Source organism: Bubalus bubalis, chromosome 2 (assembly GCF_019923935.1).
Source record: "Bubalus bubalis isolate 160015118507 breed Murrah chromosome 2, NDDB_SH_1, whole genome shotgun sequence".
Classification (NCBI taxonomy): domain Eukaryota; kingdom Metazoa; phylum Chordata; class Mammalia; order Artiodactyla; family Bovidae; genus Bubalus; species Bubalus bubalis.
This window is the reverse complement of record NC_059158.1, coordinates 174,642,127-174,662,977: the sequence shown is the minus strand read 5'-3', so window position 1 is coordinate 174,662,977 and position 20,851 is coordinate 174,642,127. Positions and strand designations below refer to the sequence as shown.

Genomic DNA, 20,851 nt, shown 5'->3' with positions numbered 1-20,851 from the left:
AGATATTAAACATATACATGGGGAAGGAAAGGGAATCTAAAAAACAAGGCTAAATATTAACTGTGGTGCTATTTCAGTAGTGTTACTAGGTTAATACACTCTTTGTCTCTCTTTTCCAGCTTAATTAAAAGGAATCTGTACTGTATACTGAAAGATTCTCACATGCAGCCAAAGAACAGCCAAAGATGTTCATACTAAAGCTGAAGTGAATTTACATGGGATGCACCCACATTTGGATAAATTCCAAACTGCTGTGCTGCCGAGGTATAGCCTAAATAACATGAGGCACTTTAGGAAGGCAAAGAACACCCAGGACACCTCTAGGATGAAGGGATCGTCCTTTGCTTATGCAAAGTACTTCTAATGTCATCAGTGGCAAGAGATTTCTAGAGTTCAAGGTGGTGTAGAGTAATGGTTCTTACCCAGGTTTAAGCTTGAAGAGGATCCATGTGAAGAGAGGGAAGGAGGTGGTGTCTGTGAATGTCCTGGTCCCTGACTAGGGAGAGGCATGCCCACGGGTCCAGGAGAGGAGGAAAAGCTAAGGCCGTTATAAAAACTGTGTCCAATGGGGGTCAAGCTGCTCGATGTCCTCTTATAAAGGTCACTGCTGCCAGTCAGGGAGTCACGGCGGGAGCCACTGCCAGTGTTGGAGTTTGCAACTAAAATGGAATTAAAACAATGCAGATAAGAACAGGCCTGTTCTTCGAAGAACAAGCCCAGTGACCTGTTCCTAACACTTTGATCCAGACTCCTTACCACCGCAAATTTGTCAGCAGAGACAGCCTAACTGTTCATGTGGCAGTTCTAGGGGCAGGTAAAGTAATAAAGAGGACATGGCTCAGGTTAGCATGAAACGTTTTTTTCAAACCATCACACGTATGTTAAAGTCTCCTTCCTTTTGTGTCTCATATTATGGGGATAGGGGTGGGTTAAAATCCTCTGATGGCCACACAAGTTATGGGAAAGGTGAAAGAAAATGGGCTAGAAAGAATGCCTTTCATCAACCCAAAGGTTCTGGTAGAAAAATGGAGTAGAAAAAAGATTTGTGAAGGGGGTACTGCCCCACTACACAAGACTTACATGTAAAAGCCTGGTTTCTCAAAGGGTTCAATCAACAGATATTACTAGCCCCCAATTCCAATTTAAGATACTGTCTCTCAAATAAACCCTTCTGTTTTGATCACATTGTCTTACCAACACTGAAATTATTCCATCATTTTCCTTACTACTTTCCCACTTTTTTTCTCCCATTAAAACATTTAAAATATCTTAAGTCTAATTTCCTTCCTCCCACTTTTCCATAATATCCACCTTAATTCTTCTCAAGACTACAGAAAACTCATGATTCTTTAAGGCCTGCAGGTTGTGGAGTATACCACCCGAAGATTTTTGGTAAGTCCTCCTCCCTCGGTTTTTCATATCCACATTTGTATACTTCCCTCCACATTCTCCCCAATGTCTGCAGAAATCTCCCCAGATTTTCTAATCCTTAAAAAAAAATGGACTCTGAGAGTATAAATAAGTAGCAATGTGCGTGTAAACCTGAAATAGGCCCCAAATGTATAACTTGATTTGAACAGTCCATTATCTCAAAGACGTGTGGAACAGCTGGGTTCCCACGGGACTCGGTCCAGATCTGCCTGTGGTATCTGTCCAGGGTTCCATGCACTGTCAGTAATTCCATAAAGATTATAAAAAATAATTAAAATTTAGTTTCAGCACATCAGTCTGATTTCTACCTGCTGTTCCAAACCCTCCAAGGGCTGATCCCAGGGTGGCTCCGAGAGAACTGCTACTTCCAAATCCCAAGGATGTGTTGGCAGGCTGGGCGGAGCCCTGGGAGAAGAGGGAGCTGCTCTGTGAATTGCTGCTCAGAGAGTTGTTGCCGTAGAAAGAGCTGGATGCCAGGTTGTTACTGGGCTGCTGCTGGGGCTGGGGCTGGGGCTGCTGAGTTCCTAAAGGGCGAAATGGTCCATTTGTTGTTCCAGCAAGACCACCGGCTGCTCCATTTGCTGAAGCTGCGGCCGCTGCAACAGCTATGTAGAAGAAAGCAAACCATATGGCTATGAAAGAGACGGGCCACATTTCCAAACTGCATTGTTACCCTTTTGAAAACCTTTTAATGCTGCCATATCTTTTCAAAACAGACACAAATCTTGCAAAGAACTATACAAATCTGTCTTTGATCCCTTCACCTGAAGCTTCTATTAATATTTTTCTACTTCTACTCTCAATTCAAAGTCAAAATACCACTGGAGCCAAGTTCACTATGTGGGCAGATTATAAAGTCTATATTTAAGATAGATCACTATGTGGGCAGATTATAAAGAGTCTACAATTTAAGATAGATATGGGTATCAAAAGTACTCATTTCAAATACAACTACTTCCTAAAGTTTCAAGTTCTACAATTACCTACATTAAGGACATTTTCTCCAGAATCACATACTGAAGCCTTGCAATTCTCAGGACACTTAAGCATATTTCTCTCCCCTAGATACACCCACTGTTGTTCCCAAATTTATAATATATATAATAATACAATATATATATATATGACATACATACATATAAAGACTTAAAATAAAAATCTATTGCTGCCCTCCCCCACCATAAGCAAGAAACAAAAACAAAACAAATACCAAATCTTAAAACAACGATATGAATTTCTGTGAAATTAGCCTTGGACTTCTGCCAACAGTGGCCTTTTGTGTGAGTAACCCAACTTCCTATGCTCACAGCAGAGCAGGTCCTTGCTGCTAACCAGCTGGTACACACTGTCAACAGAATCAGAATCTATCAAGGTCACTTGCCACTTCTGACTCTTTCTCTTTGAAAAATTACAGGACAGAATTCTTACTCTGAGAATTGTCAAAGTACCTTTCAACATAGTTTTAAGAATATCATCCATTCTCCCTTTTAAATCTGAGTAAGTCCACTAAGACATAAGCTCACCTGCTTGTGCAGCTGAGGAACTAATGATGACTGGGGCGGGAGCTACAAGTCGAACAGGAGCTCCAAGACCATTTCTCGCTCCTGCATTCACCACAAGGGCACCGGTTTGGTCATAGTAAGCAGCAGGAGCCAAGACTGGATAACCTGAGAATATTAAGATGACAGATAAGTATATATGAAACTAACAAATGTTTCCTGGACACCAGCACACTGTAAATAGTTACAAACTCAGCACTAGGGACAGAAACACCTAGGTTTATATCCTGGCTTGACCACTTAAGATAACAGCATAACCCTGAGAATCTAGGTAGTATCCTCATAAGGTTAATGATAATACCTGACTCACAAAGTTCTTACAAAGATTAAAAAATGAGTGTGAAAGAGGTAGCATGCTACATGGCACAGTAGGGGGTAGTGTAATTTATTATACACCAAGTGTTAGAAAGGGGATTTAGTGGGATAGGGAAAAACTGTACTCTTCAAAGTGCTAACCATGGTTATCACCAGCAACCATACACTGACAACTATTTTATGTTTTCTTGACTATACGATTCGTATCACATAATCTAAACACAAATATACTGCAAGTTATCAGGGAAACTCTAGACAAGCTTCCATTAACAGGTTCTTTTAAAAGTCTGAGACAGAATCTTCAAATGCTATTGAGTCATAAGATTAATTACAGTTGACTTCATAATAAAACATAAATGCTTAGTAACTAACAACATGCATGATCTAAGTTCAAGTTACTTAGTGAATTCATAAATAGATAAGCTGATCTAGCTATATGCCAGGGTCAGTAAGAATCCATAAACTTATACTGAGGTCTCAGAAGGACTTGTTTAAAAGGCAAAACCTCAACTACAGGCAATCCACGCAAAGAATAAGACTAGGAGACAGTAAGCTAAGAATAACATGTATTCAGCATACATATCAATCACAGGTAGACAGCTACAAAGCACCTCTATTGTTGGTTTGGGAGAAATTCTAGAAATGTAAGGGGAACATGATCAAAGAATACTAGGAATGTCTTCCTAATCATACTGTTCACAAGTATCAGCCTTGGAGTGATGCTGAGGCAATCTGGCCACTCCTTTCATTCTTAACACTGAGGGAGAAAACAGACTACCACCAAAGGAAAACAGGATAACACAAGCTATGTGTGGAGGTTCACATATTTCCAACATGTAAGATTATGACTGGCTCAGAATACTACGTGCTCTCATCAACGAACTATGGTCTAAGTGAGGGCAAGTGTATGTCATCCTCGCCAGTCCCCAAATGATGACAAGCCTAAGCAAATCCAAAGTACTGCCATTCTCCTCTGAACCTCCCCACAATAAGCAGACTTTTGCCCCCTCCAGTGATGAGGGACAACAATGCAGCCTCACCTGGCATGCCTGCAGCCAGTCCTTGTCCAAATGCAAGGGCAGAATTCACTGCTGCAGCTGCCACTAGTGGATCGGCTTGCTGTCCCTGCTGGTTCTGATTTGGCGTCAAAGGACGCTGGCTGGCTCCTCCACGGAGAACCTGGGAGACAAATAAATCAACGTTTTCTTCACTGGAAACATCTAAGACCCAAGACGTGCTTAAGTTAAATCAACTTTAAAAACTGATGATTGTAAACCATTTTTCCAATAATGTTTTTATGTGACATGGATGTTAGGATTTTATAAAAAAATCAATTAACAGCATTTCATATAGTGAAATTTCATTCTACCACTTTTAGTTTAAGAAACATATTACCTTTATAAGAGTTAAAACCATTTAAAAGTTATAATTCAGTCATTAATCAAATACTTAATGCCTAACATCTGGCAGGTATTGGGGATAAAGCAATGAGCAAGACACACAAAGCTCCCATCTTCTTGGAGTTTTTATTCCAACAAATGGGAGCTAGACAGTAACCCTATAAATAATCAAAAGAGGGTGAAAAAAATTATGCTAAAGTGGATGAGAGGTTTAGATATGATAAACAAGAATAATTTACCCACATCACCAAGTTATAATATCTGTATTAAAAAATAAAAAACCAAACACATAAAAAAGGTTGTATTTTCTTTATGGAATATGAGAACATTTTCTCTACCCTATAACACTATTCCCATTCATCAGAGGCCAAACAGCCCCAAATGAAATCAACAGATTTGATTGTAGAAGGCGTCTGACCTGTTTCTATTTTTCCTCATAAATTTCACAGACAGCAATCTAAATCGATGTAAGTATCAGTCAAGAACATTGACATTTCAGTGAATACCTGTTCTGCCGCTGTGATAAAGGATCTTTTTCTTTAATTAATGAAAGATAAGATGCTGATAATCATTGTTAAGAATCTATTTCAAAAGATCTATATATGACAGTAAGTAAAAATGCAAAACCCAATAACAAAGCTAAAATTACCAAAGTTTATGCATTTTGCAAAGTTTTCAAACGTGAAATTCTTATCAGATCATTTTCATTATCACTTTGCTATTTATAAAAGCTACACACGTAATCAAGAGTCCATGTACAGAGAAACACTACTATCAAATATTTATTAAATGAGTATTTAAAATGAAAGACACTGTCCATATTGGCAAAAAGAGATGTACAGACACTAAATCCACCGAAAGTTTCTCATTTCCTTATCCACAGAAGTAGTGAGAGGAATAGCTAATCACGCAAATTTGTAGGAAGTATTAAAATTAATGTCTGCAAGGCACTAACCCAGTAACCAGGAAACAATCAATAACCAATAGTTAATTCCTATCAAAATATTAGGCAATTTATCTATCTGTGACCGAAAGAATTCTAATGGACTTTATAAGAGAAGGAACGCTTCAATCTATATAGACAGAAGACTCAAGAGAAGTTGCACAGGTGAGAGTTTGGGCCAAGCCTGAGAAGATGCCTCACCAACAATCCAGAAGAGCTCTGACTCAAGGAAAAGTAAACAGCACTTACAGAGATATGGCAAAATACTAATAGTTCAAATTTTTTTTTAATTTTAAAAGAAGAAGGAAAGTCAATGAAAACATCCTTTTCATAGGGCATAATGAATTAGGCTTCTGTTTTGTTAGGAGCTGTGTACAGAGTCACAGGACAGGGAAATGGACAGGGTGTCCGAAGAGAGGGGCAGTCCAGACCACTGAGCTGTTTCACAATGACGACAGCAATGTGCAGCCTCTCAGTCAACTCTCTAGAAATCGATGCGGTACCCTTGACGATAAACCAAAGTTTGTAAGTGAGCTCCCAATATTCATACTTTAATTTCATAAAGAAATGTCAAGCCCGGGAAACAAATATGTAAAATTTCACAAGTAACATTTTACACATTGAATAAAATCAACAAAATTGACTGAATATCTATTTGTAAAATGCTATCCTACAAGTCAGTTTACTATTTTCATGATGCAAAAAGTATTAAATTCTAATTTCTTTTCAAAGGTAGTAATTTTAAATATAGCATTAAAATTTAATAAGCAAGCAGATAGATGCTCAACGGAGATATTTTAACAATCATTCAGCCTTCTATAGTTCATCGTACTTGGTAGAATCATCATCTATATAGTCTCCCCTCATCTAGAGGCTTAAGAAGCCATTCTAAACTTCTCTCTCATGATACAACACCCAGCATCAAGCCACCACCAAGATTACCCCCATGCCTGAGTTCACCTAATATCCAGAATTTTTTCTTCACCAAACATTTTGAAATTTTTAAAAAATGAACATTTTTATCAGGTGTCAAAAGAATCTTCGAAAAGAATGAAAAAGGAATCAGAAAAAAGATGGAGTGGCCAAGAGGTCAACTCCAGCAATTAGATTTGGAAAAGAGTTAGCGTATCTAGAAAGTAACAGATGCTTTTTGATAAAAGGCAAAGGCCAAAAAGGTCAAAAAGTTTTAAAACAACCTCTCATTTAAATGACTATAACCAAAGAAGTTCACCATGAAAATCATATTTTTCTAAAACATCTGAAGTCAGAAATTGGCAAAAATGACACTGGAATGAAAAAATGTATACTTGTCAAAAGATAATTTGAATAACAACTTTTTCACAGTAGAGTCTGTTATTGTTGGTGACAGAAAACTCAGAAATAATGCACCTGACTGTCATGCTCAATTTATAGCTAAGGATGTATTCAGAGACGTCATGCAACTTGCCTTAGTTGCAACTAGTCAGTGGTAGAACAAAGACCAGATCTCAGGTTTTCTATCACTCTAGATATCATATGGTCAGAAGATAGCACGAACTGTGAATTTACACACTTGTGTTCAAATCTTAACAATTTAATACATGTGTGACCCTGGGCACAGAAATTCCATTCCCTCAATCTTATGCTGGGAAGTCATGTAATCTACTTAGAATGAGAGAAACTATATGTAGAGCACTTAGCTTTAAACAAAAAGATTTCAGTAAGATGTACTTATTACTATTTTTCTTCTTCAGTCTACTAGAGCTGATTTGAAAACACGGCTATTACTTCAGTCTTCCAAATTCATGATCTGGCAGCCAGTTAAAACACAAAGATCATCAACTGATAAGTACCAACTTTCCACAAAGAGTAGCTATTAAGAAATTTATTAATAGAGGTCACTCTTCTGTCAACAAATTATATGCTGAATCCCCTCTGCAGGTGGTACTAGAATTGTACCTACTGTAAAGAAAACCACACATTAACTTCCAGAAAGTCATCTAACTGAAAAAATACTGAGCCAGACAAAACTAGCTAGAATTTCAAGACCTGGTTTTTCTATAAACCTGTGAAATCTAAGAAATTAAACATACACCTTATTAGTGAGAATGATAAAAAGCAAACAGTTCTTGTTTGGATCATTATCATATGTACATATATGAGCATGGTGTTTTTCCTCAAAACGAAGGGAAAAAAAAGCTTTAATTTGATGATGCTTACCAAAAGCCTAAATGCTCGTTTTATTTGCTCAAAAAAATTTACATTTCCAGGACATTATACCATGGAAATAATCAAGGATTTATGCAAAGGATATTAAGCTTATTTATAACACCAAAATATTACTAAGTTATAGCAACAGTTACATAAATATAACAAATAATAATGGACTGGTCAAAATAAAGAATGAGGCACTCTTTGATGGATTTAAAAACAATAAATAACACGGAAGAGTATAATAACAAGATGCAAAGCTGTGTGGACAGCATAATCCCAATTTTATAAGAAATTAATTAAATAGTAAGACTAGAATGACAGACACCAAACATTTATACTGGTTTTTTTCTGACACAAGGATTTAAGGGATTTATTTTTCCCTTCAAGTAATTCAATTCACCATAACTTTCAGAAATAAATAGTTATTATTCTAGCAAGCAAGAGAAAACAGCCTAATATAAAAAGACACTTAGTTTTGCAATTAACTATCCCTTTTCTCATCTTGGTTAAAAAGCTTACTCTAAGTTAAAAAAGATACAAATAGGTTTAAGATTTATGTCCAATTCAATAGATGTTACTACACATAAAATAGACAATCAAGGACCTACTGATAACACAGGGAACTATATTCAATATCTTGTAATAACCTATAATGAAAAAGGATTTGAGAAAGAATATATAAATATATATGTGTATGTGTATATATGGATGTATAACTGAATCACTTTGATACACACCTGAAACTAATACAACACTGTAAAACAACTATACTTCAATTTTTTTTTTATAAAACAGATGCCATAAATAAGCAATCTGAAGAACTAGTACCTTCCCTTTGGTAGCAAACTACTTAAAGAGAGAGCCAGAAGTGATCTGAGAACGGTGCTTAGAAAGTAACCAAAGTATCAAAGCAAGAAAACTTCACCATCACTAAACTGGAAAATCCTCTTAAGCAGTATCACATGGTATGTCATACCATGATCTCACTTTGTCATGCTGACCAAAGAACAGATACATAAAAGGCATTCAGTAAAGCACAGGCGAGTCTGTCTGAACTCATATATCACACGAGGGAACTCACTCACTCACCATTTACAGTTTCTCTATCAGGAACAACATTACCGTTTAATTACACACAATAACTAAGATTCACACTCGGTTGGGGTAAGTTTTGTTGGCATTTACCTGCTGCTGCCCTTGCTGAGCCTGTGGGGTGGTCTGCTGATTAGCAGAATTTGTTGCTGCAGCAGCGGCGGCGGCTTGCTGCTGGAAAAGACTGGCAGGGTAGACCCCCCAGGGAGTAACTCCGTAATACTGGGGAGGGACCACAGCCGGGCCTAAAAATAGCAAGAGAAAGGTAAGAAAAATTTAGATTATTAACAATCAGAGTTTCCAAAGACTATATTTGATTAACCAGACACTGCTGTAAAATATTAATATATTGATTCATTTTAGCTAATCATGAATTCTTTGTTTTAAAAACAGAAAATATTCTATGTGATTCCCACACCAAAGTCCCCTAAAGTCAGCAATATACTCCAGGCCTAGAGAAAGAAGCTGGGGAAGGACCAAGCATTGGAGATATTGAAAGGGAGTATAACTGATAAAATTGGAAGAAACTAAGAACAGATGGAGGAATTGGCCTTGGTCAAGAAGGCAAAGGTGTGTTTTTACCGAGAAAGAAAAAATATATATAGGATAGATATAGACAAAGTTTGCTACTAAAAGGGAAATGGAAAGTCTGTATGCTTAAAGTGATGGAACACAGCGAAAGATGAAGCTGCACCCTGCTTTCAGTCTAAGGACGACACCTGAAGTGACTGATGGGGACAGGGATCTTGGTGCTTCATTAACTCCAGAAGCATGAAAATCCATCAGTTGTCTGACAACAAAGCCCAGACACGCCACTGAACTTCCACGGCTCAAATTTGAAGAAGCTTGTTTTTCCCATCTCTATTTTTAATGTCACAATAAGCATTCAACATAACTACATTTAGATATTGGAATGTGAAATTTTAAACTTAAGTCAAAGCTGAAAACAGACGGAAATGGAAAAAAAAAAAGACACCTCGACTTCTCACAGACCTGAGTATTCTATACAAAACTGAGCGTTCTGTTTTAACCTCTTTGACAACAAGCTACCACTGCAGTCTCTGCCAAACAGAACAAGCAGGAGAGAAGTTAACAGAGCTATGCGGACAGCAACCTAGGTGGGGCAAAAATCTAAACCACAGAATTCTCTGAAGCTGGTGGCTAGAAACATCAAGGCTCATTTGTCAACCAAGACAAGGGCACAAAGCCAGCATCTCACATGTGTGGGAACACATATCTAATGAGAATTTTCCTAGTTAAAGCAAAGTTTCAAATATTTGCAACTTGATTAAATAATATCTGCACTTTTCAGTGAAATTCCATAGACCTGTTTCAAATACATCCATTCTGACATAGTAGCCAATCCTGTAAAAATATGTATTTCATTAAGTCAAAAAAAACTGGTTCATGTTTTTGCTTCTCCATTAAATTCTAAAACACAAATAAGTCAAATTATATTACTGTCCAATATTACTATGACATTTCTTTTCTTTTTAACTCTGACATTTCTAATTTGGCATTTTCTGTATCTGTAGTCTTAGATGAGATCAAGAATCTGTTTATAAAGGTGCCCATGGTCAAACACAGTGCAAAATGGTGCAAAATGAAGGTGCTGCTTAGGAAGGCTATGCTACATCATTTTTTAATAATAAGCAAATAAGTTAAAAATTTTTAAACATGTGGGCATGTTTGGCTCAGGATGCATCATTAATTGAGCTTGATTCCCTCAGGATGTCTGTTTCAATTTCTGTGGATTAACATTCCACAAGAATATGCAGTTTTAGTTTATAACAGTTTAGTTAACATTTCTGCTCTGTGTGAAAGCACTTAATTCATTTTCCATTTGGCTCAGATGATAAGTACAAAAGCAAGATTCTCATCATCAAACTATGATCTCACTGAGGACAACTTTTGTCATCTCTAAGACTGGTTCTTTGTTTCAAATAACATATGGTAAGTCAGTAGAGGAAAGTTAGTAAAGGAAAGAAGTACAAAAAAGATAATTCAAGACAACATGGACAGTATATGACAGTGCAGTACATGCACAGGCTTTGAGCTAGATCTGACTTAAATCTCAACTCTGTAACATTTAAATTATGTGACCTCTACTACCCAAAGTAATCTACAAAATTAATGTCATTCATATCAAATTACCCATGACATTTTTCACAGACCTGGAACAAATAACCCTAAAATTTATATAGAACCAGGAAAGACTCAAAATTGCCAAAACAATTTTGAGAAAAAGAACAAAGCAGGAAGCATAATCCTGCCAGATTTCGGACAATACTACAAGGCGACAGTAATCAAAACTGCATGGTACTGGCACAAAAACAGACATACAGACACCAGTGGGACAGAAGGGAGAACCTAGAAATAAACCCTCACACCTACAGTCAATTAGTCTTCAACAAAGGAGGCAAAAATACACAATGGAAAAAGGACAGTCTCTTCACCAAACAGTGCCGGGAAAAGTTGAACAGCCACATGAAAATAAATGAATTTAGAACACATTCTCAGACTGTACAAAATGTCTTAAAGACTTAAGATATGACACCATAAAACTCCTAGAAGAGAACACAGGCAAAACATTCTAACATAAATCATACCACTGTTTTCTTAGGTCAGTCTCCCAAAGCAAGAGAAATGAAAATAAAAACAAACAAAAGGGACACAGTCATGTTTACATACACAAGCAAATAAATACAAAGTGATAAGAGAAAGAGTGAGGACAGGTTAACAAAGGACGCTTTCTACAGGTGACAATACCAGCTAAGAAGCTTCCCAGGCAAAGTATGGGGAAAGAGTTTACTCTAGAGGACTAAGGAGACCGTAATGTCTAAAGACGCAGAGGCCTAAACCAGTGCGGTGTGTGTAGCAAACCAAAATCAATTTAATACTGCTAGAATGTATGATATGAGACCCAGGGCGGCGGGGGGGCCCTGCCGGGTAGAAGTGGTGCACATGTGGAGATGCTCGTATAGTCATGGAAAGACTGCTATACATAGTGGGTCCCAATCCTCACCAATCCTTAGAATGTCATGGTAGCTCCTTTCAAGTACTGATTTCAAGGAACAATCCACCATCACCACCCAAGTAATTTGGAATGACCAGCCATGCTGACGTTATCTGCAGTGTACTGTATTAGGTAGGTAAGACAGAAATCAATAAAGGATTTAAGTAGAAGGGTGACATAGATTTGTGTTTGAGACTGTTTTCTCAAACAATCTAGGTGGGTGAACGAGGGAGAAAAAGGAAGAAAGCTGGTAAAATATAAGAGAGAACAGCTGTAAAAGTCTAGGTAAAGATTAAAGGATCTGCCATAGTAGGAAGATATAAGCAAGGGGAGAAATTCCCAAAATATATATGAGCAACTGGTGACTCAGTGGAGCAAAAATATCTATACAGTAACACATCACTGTAAATGAATTAATTAATTTAGGAAGTGGTCTAAAGCAGAGGTCCCCAACTCCCAGCCTGCAGTCTGTTAGGCACTAGGCCACACAGCAGGAGGTGAGCAGCAGGCAAGTGAGCCAAGCTTCATCTGCCAGTCACCATCGCTTACATTAGAGCCTGAACCACTCACCCCACTGCCCAGCCCCTACCTCCCACCATCTATGGAAAAACTGTCTTCCACGAAACTGGTCCCTGATGCCAAAAATGTTGGCGACAAGAGGCCTAAAGGCATTTGCACCAAGCCAAAGAAAAAAGACAGGAGGTAGCTGATTAACCTCATTTTAAATATGTTTAAATCTGAGGTTATAGATGGGCAGAGATATTTAGCTGGCAGATAGACGGTCCTGGAAATCAGGAGAGAAATATCCACTGGAAACACGGATTTGTAAAAGAGTATAAAAAATGAATGCCCATCAAAGGGACTTCTTTTAGCAGGTGAGAAAATCCCTCATGGCAAAACGTCTCACCTAGCGTCGCTGCTGCAGCCAATCCAGCTGTGTAGGGATCCGTCCCTGGGGGAGCAGCACTGATGATATATGGGTTGGGGACGAATGCAGCGGGAGCTAAACCTGCTGAAAACATACCTGTCAGTAAAAACAAACTTGACTAAAACAAACCTACCAAACTCCTACACAGTCTGGCTAAATATTCTGTGGGGAGGAGAAAAAAGAGAAGCTACAATAGGTTGAGTAAAGTGGACTTTCAAAAAGATAATACCTGTACTAAAGATTATGGTGGCATCCATCTATCATCTTTTTTTAATAACCTCTGCTAAAGATTACAATTAAAACTACTAAGCAGTTTTAAATTTAGCACAATTTCTAAAAGACTAATGAAATTATAATAGGTTAAAATAAAGTGATTTAAAACAGTTTGTAATGGGATGGAGGGAAGTATTTATTTCCATTTAAACAATTCTCCTGTTCTCCTCAAAGAAAATGTATGCCTATTTATAAAGACTACTATCTGTAAGTACAAATTAAATCAGACCCAGGCAAAGGTCTAGACTTAATACAGGTGACCCTTTGACAACACAGGGGATAGGGGTGCAGACATCTACACAGCCAGAAATTCATGTGTAACTTTAAAATCAGCCCTCCATAGCCACACTTCAGCATCAACGATTCAACCAAGGATCAAGTAGTACTGTAGATCATATTTATTGAAAAAAATTCATATATAAGTGGACCTGCACAGCTTAATCCCATGTTGTTCAAGGGCCACCTATGTAACTAGGCTAGAAGCGTCTTTTCTTCCACAGCATTTCACAATCCGTGATGGGTGATTTTCTATCTATTCAATCATGTCATTTTAACCACCCCCCTTTATAAAATTTGTACTTGTATAGCACTATTTCAAAAAGACCCCAAAAAAGCTGTTTGGGGGGGGGGGGGGGCGGGGAGGAGTCCAGTGTCAGCAGTAAGACAAAAATATGTTCCATAAGATAAAAAATATGTTAATATCAAGACATTAACAAGTACAACAGGTACAGAGCAACTTTAAAAACCAGTGATTATGATACAACTTTTTAAATTTTTCAACACATGCTACTTGGAAAATAGGTTTACAGGTACTACTTGCCACCTAATAAGATGTGATGTTGAGACACCCATAGTCTATATATGCTCAACAAGCACAAAATTGTTATTTAAGTTCATCCAAACCTACCAAGAGAGCTGATGCTAGTCACTACTACAGGAAATACTTTACATCCTGAAACAGCTGGCAGAGCAATAACAGGATACTAAGAAATCTTATGAGTTAGGTCTAGAAAAATAAGAAGGTGGCTAAAGACAACTGGACAAGAGTTAGAGGCCGTTGACTCTGAGATCTGTCAGGACTTTCAGTCAGTCCATACTAGCTGGGTTCCACAGCAGCCACTGTCCTAAGGTGGGGCCACCCCTACAAGGCAGCCTCTGGCTTAAGGACTTACCGATGTGGGGTTGATGCGCGGCTGCTAACGCATACTGCTGCTGCTGAGCGGCTGTCAACTGCTGGACAGCAAGCGCATTGGGTCTTTGGAACAGCTGAGGGAAGAAAAGGGCATGATGAGGTTAGAGAACCAATCTAATGAAGGAATGTTAAAGCCTCTCTGAATAAAAGTTTCCATAAACTCTTGTTTAGACATGATGCTTTTAACAAGAATGTTCTCATGCTCTACTCCACTCCCTTGGTATCTATGATGCTTCATACTTCTGTTTTCCCTCTACTACTCTGGCTCAATTTGGTGAGCCCAGTTCCCACGTGCTGACTACTTGCTTCACAGGTTATCTGTCCCCTGAACCATAAACATACATACAAATGCCCTAACGGTTGTTTCAGGTCTGAGGGCGCTGCCTGATCCAGAGCAAGCCAGAAACTAAACAAATGTACTACAAATGACTTACCTCACTGCACCGAGTGCTGTTATCTCCCTTCAGTTCTTTTGAGAACTCCACAAACACTCTGAAATAATCCTCATCTACTCACATTTTAGACAGGAAAAGGGAAAGTTTTCATTTCATCCCCTGGCTGTCTCTTCTGGGGAAAATACTGAATATCTTCCTCAACTAGTGGTTTATAAAAACAGGTCAAGTGGACAATGTGTAACTTTCAGGGGCTCCCGAATTTCCTAGGATACCAATCCTTTTACATGTGAGAAATAAAACAATAGAAGTATAGCTGCTACTAACAAAACTTGGATTATGAGCTTAGTTTCCAAGAAAAGGAAAGGAATTCAAAGGTCTTGACAGTAAGAATATCCTAAGATTCTCTCTTATTACAAAGTCAATCATTCATTTTAAATTATTTTTGAATCAAAACCTGATAGGCACTGTGCAAGGAACTAAGTTTACAACACTAAATAAAATGTTCATACAGTTTAATAGGAACAATACTGGTACCAAGAAAGGGGATACCTGATTTTGGATTGCCCTGATATGCCTCCTTCCAAGGAGTTATATACTGAAGACGTCTTTATTTACTGAAATCAGACTGGGAGAATTTACTGCTGGGACTTCCCTACAAAGGACCTTCAACCTACCTACTCTTTCTACAGGACTTTTCAGGGGTTAGGCTAACATCACTGGATGATATACAACACATACCGTGGATCTTGAACCACGGATGTCTTCATAAAGAAACCTGTTTTGGACTGTAGGTGATAATGTCATTCTGACAACTCAATTTAATTACTGTCACAACTGAACTTTGATTCAGTTGTGGTGAACCTGACTGTTATGATTTGGTTACTTCTCTGCCTCAAGTATAAAAACAGACTGACTTTAATTTTTTTTCTAAAGGTGAATAGTCTGAACATACTGACCAACTTCACCTGTTACCTCTCTCTCTATATATATATATTTATCTTTCTAAAAACCAGAGTAAAATAAGTGTCTGCTTTCAGAGTATGAATGTCAAAAGTAACCATGTAGTACAGGTTTCAAAAATGCTTTATACAGCTTTTTTTATTTTCAAAGGTTAAAGAAAAGGAAAACTTCATTATAGTGCTGGTAAAAAAAACAGCTCTACTTCATAAGCACTGATTAAATGTCAAGCATTCAAAAGAAATACAGGACTCTACTGGGAAATATATCAAAACAACTGTTCATTCCAGGAAGGGAGCCAACCAGTACTATTTGGTAACTACAATCTTGTGATCATCGCCAAGTTGGTTTGGTTTCACCTGAAGGATAGTGCCTCGTACTCCTCCTACCAACAGCTCTCCCCAAACCCGTCCCTTCAAGAGGCGCATCCAGGAGGCAGAAAACAAGTAAAACAGTAGAGAGTTGTCCAAATTTTTTCCAAGACTGTAAAAACACCTCCTAGTTCCACTAGGTATCTACCATCTATTCAATGGGTCTCTGGAATTTTCCTAGCCTAAACCTTTTGAAATATTTAACATCTCAGACAATGCTCATGCTAGCCTCTTCCCTCTACCTTTCTTGGCCCTGCTGCAAATAAAATAACTCATTTCACTCAACAAATTTTTTTTGAGCACTATTAGCTAGGCTCTGTGACATGAAGCTAGGAGAATGATACTGTGTTCAGAATGTAACTCTTGAGGTTATCTTGACTTACTAACCAAAAACAGTACTTTAACACCATTCCATTATGACTTAACCTCACTTTGTATGTTTTTAACATTTTTTAACATTTCATGTAACATTACATGCATGTACTGTATCTGTAAATATATATATACACACACACACACACACACACATATACACACACACACACACACACACAGTTTATGAATAAAAGTAACCACTCCACGTAACATTAGTTTGGGGTTCTCACTACTGTGTTACCACATTGAACACTGGGACTAATTAATAATTTTAACTAGAAACATATAGGCCTTATAACTGCTCCCATATATCCTATGTTTGAGAGTTGATTAATGTGTTCATGATTGTGACAGAGAAGGAATTATTTTGAGTGCCTTCTGCAGTAAACAATTAAACATAAGTAAACTATACATCAACAGCAGACAGATTTCATCATAGCATAAATTACAGCAATTCTGGCACATTCTCGCATGTAACCAGTCCAATATTAACTGGAAATATAGGTTATTAAAAAAACAAAACTGGGTAACTGCCAAGTGATAGGTTCCAGAGGATCCTGAACAACGCATACAAATGCGTTGTTTAGCACTGGGCAAAGTGCTAAACTCTGTCCCTTTCTCACCTCAAAATAAAACGTACTGCCAGGCCTGACTTCTTACGAGTTTAAGGCAATATGCCTAGTGGAGAGCGGATAAAAGCACAGACTCTGGGGCCAGAAAACCTGGACTGGTATCTCAGGTCCACCACTGACCCTGTGTGCAGGACGCTGGGAAGCAAAGTCACTTTGTGCCTCACTCTCTTCCTCTCTCTAAAGATGGACAATAAAGATCTAACTCATAAGGTTGTTTGCTAACTATTAAAATCAATACACATAGAAGTCCTCTCTATGTGATACTCTTTCTGATGAATGAGGCAAGCACCCCCAAACACAGACACAGCCCTTCTGTGGGCCACCTCTTATAGTGCGTCATGTAGCAAGGCAGTCCGGGAAGGGACAAAGAAAGCAGAAGGCAATACTCTTCCGAGTCAGGTGGCACTGACATATATACACTGCTAAGTCACTTCAGTCGTGTCCGACTCTGTGCAATCCCACAGACGGCACCCCACCAGGGTCCCCCGTCCCTGGGACTCTCCAGGCAAGAACACTGGAGTGGGTTGCCATTTCCTTCTCCAATGCAGGAAAGTGCAAAGTGAAAGTGAAGTCACTCAGTCGTGTCTGACTCTTAGTGGCCCCATGAATTACAGCCTACCAGGCTCCTCCGTCCATGGGATTTTCCAGGCAAGAGTACTAGAGTGGGGTGCCATTGCCTTCTCCAATATATACACCATCATGTGTAAAACATAACTAGCGGGAAGCTGTTGTATAACACAGGAAGCCCAGCCTGGTGCTTTGTGACAACCTAGAGGGGTGGGATGGGGGGATGGGGGTACTCAACAGGGAGGGGAGTTATATATCTATATATATATAATTATGACCTATTTGTGATGATATACGGCAGACACCACAACATCGTATAGTAAAAAAATTAAAATGCTAATAGCATACACAACAAACTAACAAAAGTGATAAAAAGGATGAAAGCAGGAGTGGAAAGAAGAATAACAACTGTTCATCTTTTTACATTGTTTTGATTTTTTGAACCATGTGAATGCTACTACCTATTCAAAAATTAAATGTTAAAAAGTATACAAAATAGACCCCCCAAAAAAACTTCTGAGCAGTGTTAAAGTCAAAGTCCTGCTGAGTTCATGAGCACCACCTGCTTTAGGTCACAAAGAAGAAAGAAAAACCTTTTTGTTTTTGTTGTTGATAAGTAATTTTAAAACATATACCATGCTAAAAAAAACTATGAATGCAGTTAAACCTGAAGGTGAGACAGCTCCACACACAGAGTTTTATGTTTCTAGAACCAGGTCCAAAGCAAAGCACGAGGAGCCAGAAACTGAGACAAAGGTGTCTGCAGAGCAGGGTTTAAGACCTTCAGGAAGTCTCCGAGCGTCTCGATGTCTTAATTTTCTTATCTATAAAAATGGCTGCCCTACCTGACAAGGCTATTGCCAGAATTCATGGAGAAAAGCCTTTTAAACACTAAGAGTATTACATCAATAGTGGGGCTATAAATTTTAAAGAAAAAATTATATTCTGGCGCTAGTCCTCAGTATATGAAATTTTTGAAAATCTGCTACTGTCTATAGCCTCTAGATCAAAGTTCATTTTTGATCAGGTTATCTGAACAGTTGCAATAGTTAACATATAATTATAATGATTTTTAGTATAACAGGTACATACAAACTATGCTGCCAAACTTAAAAAAAAAATTCACATTTCTTTAGCAGATGAAGAATCTGATTTCAAAATAAATGACTTCTAAATAAGTGAGGAAAACAAAATACAGCCTTTCATCAAGCAAATTATTATCTTTAGAGGAAAATCATATTCTAAAATTTCATCAAAGAACAATAAAGGTATGTTTCAAATGACCTAACTGCTAGCTAAAGTCGGCATTTCAACAGTGACTATACACATGACGCTGACAAAATAATCTTCCTCTCATTTATAAATGAAAAGAAAGCCAAGAATTTTAAATACCTATATTAAAACTATGCAAACTCAGTCTCATAAGAATGACATTTAAATCACTACCACACGTTAAAAAGCAATGCATGCCAACTTCCTCTGCCATCTGACTAAGGCTTTCAGAGTATTGCTTCTTTGTTAAAAATTCACGCTTAACAGATTAGAGTTTCAGTACATCAGTACGCAATTTTGTAACGCATGCCACATTATTAGGCCATTTTTACAGTAACTGAACCCTAAAATAAAGAACGTCAACAATTAACCAGATTAACCCACCTGATTATCAACTTAATCTTGGCTGTGGTTTCTGTTACTAGGTTGTAATACAATGAAACCTAGCAATAATTTTCTAGAATATATTTAGATGAACAGAGATAATTTCATGGCCATTTACTATGCAAGCATCATAACTCAAAACAGTATGAACACATTACATATGAACTGTTCACTGTGTTTTCCAGGATTAAAGAGAAGACAATGAGGACAAAGTAAGGAGAGTGGTATCAATGAGATTTCAAACCACCCTAAATTAAAGGTTCCTAACCCCAGACCTTTGTACTTGAGGCAAGCAAAATTACTGTCAGGAAATTTAGCATGCCCTTCAGTTATTATCATAGGCAACAAACCACATTAAATTTAGCCACACTTCTGTGATTCGATCACAAATAGAAATCATGTATTTTCATATTACTTTACAACTGCTAGACATCTCACAATCTTGTTTATGCTCACCACCATGGCCAGTACAACTACGTCTATCTCATGCATCATATGAAAAAGAAGCAAACACCCATCATTCAATTTGCTTTTAAATACTGTTATAGCTATTTTTATATAATTGGCTTCTTTTGTAATCATACTTACATTATACATTTTAAGACAGTATTCTAAGAATTCAGTCTGAGATCTTACCTAACTGCCAAGGCACCATAAAAGGAATCCCTGCTATAAATACATCTTAGGTTAAGATGATGGTTTACAGTGATTAGATAAGTAGCTTAGTTATCCAAAACCAAAGTATCCCTAAAGACAGTTAGTCTGTAATGAACTGAATGAAAAATATCTTCCCTATATTTTCAGGATGCTCTATATTATGTATCTAATTACAGGCTGATATTAACAGTCTTATGAAACCAACTTATTACCCCAAATGAAATGAAATAGGACACAAGAAGGATTTACTTTGTCAACTATCAAACCAGATCCACTCATAAGATCATCAACATACCCTACCAATTATAGCAAATAACTCCAAAACTCCCAACTTAAAAAAAAAAAAAAACTGATGCCCATTTAAGAAAGCCATGATAAAAGAGCAAAATATATAGAAAAATACGTGCTACACTACATGTTTAGTTCAACCCTCACAATCATTAATATTGTCTGTACTCAGTCCTGGCTCTTAATGCCTGTGACCTGGACTCAGTAACCAAATCCAACTATTTCTGTTTCCCTTTTATGTGTACCTTCTACTCTTACTAACCTATGATCACACCATCGTCATTTCCATCTCCATAACTCTGTTCTCTTAACTGCAGGAATATATATTCCATCTCTCATCCAAGTTAGGTCTATACAAACTTGGTCCTCAATGAGCCTTCCCCTGGTCTGATAGGATTCTTGACCAATCAATTTAACATTTAGTAGCTCAACTGTTCCAGAACTGTTTTATATACTGTAAGACTATTATGAACATTAGCTCTGTTCATTACGGACAAAACCTAAAGTCCCTGCAAGGATACAACAGTCAATAGTTAACTGACTAATATGGACAAAAGAATGTCTAAAACTGCTTCTAAGCTAACACTGCACGAAAAAAGTAAATCATGTTA

General features: G+C 37.7%; 1 protein-coding gene and 1 non-coding gene across 27 annotated transcripts in view; both read right to left on the bottom strand.

The window, feature by feature from the left end:
* Positions 1-20,851, bottom strand: part of PUM1 (pumilio RNA binding family member 1) — a 128,508-nt gene that overhangs the window by 32,371 nt on the left and 75,286 nt on the right. For 16 of the 26 annotated variants that reach the window (XM_044938003.2, XM_044938002.2, XM_044938009.2 and 13 more), the window contains 7 exons: positions 14,323-14,416; positions 12,857-12,973; positions 9,027-9,178; positions 4,346-4,484; positions 2,955-3,098; positions 1,740-2,036; positions 423-659 (listed from right to left, as the gene is read on the bottom strand). In XM_044938003.2, the coding sequence (XP_044793938.1) occupies positions 423-659; positions 1,740-2,036; positions 2,955-3,098; positions 4,346-4,484; positions 9,027-9,178; positions 12,857-12,973; positions 14,323-14,416 (1,180 nt within the window). The remainder of the gene's footprint in view (positions 1-422; positions 660-1,739; positions 2,037-2,954; positions 3,099-4,345; positions 4,485-9,026; positions 9,179-12,856; positions 12,974-14,322; positions 14,417-20,851) is intronic. The other 10 variants (XM_044938018.2, XM_044938013.2, XM_044938007.2 and 7 more) reach the window with 4 other exon arrangements.
* Positions 4,153-4,229, bottom strand: LOC112583091. Its single transcript, XR_003107439.1, has one exon. It is a non-coding gene; the product is annotated as a small nucleolar RNA SNORD103/SNORD85 (small nucleolar RNA).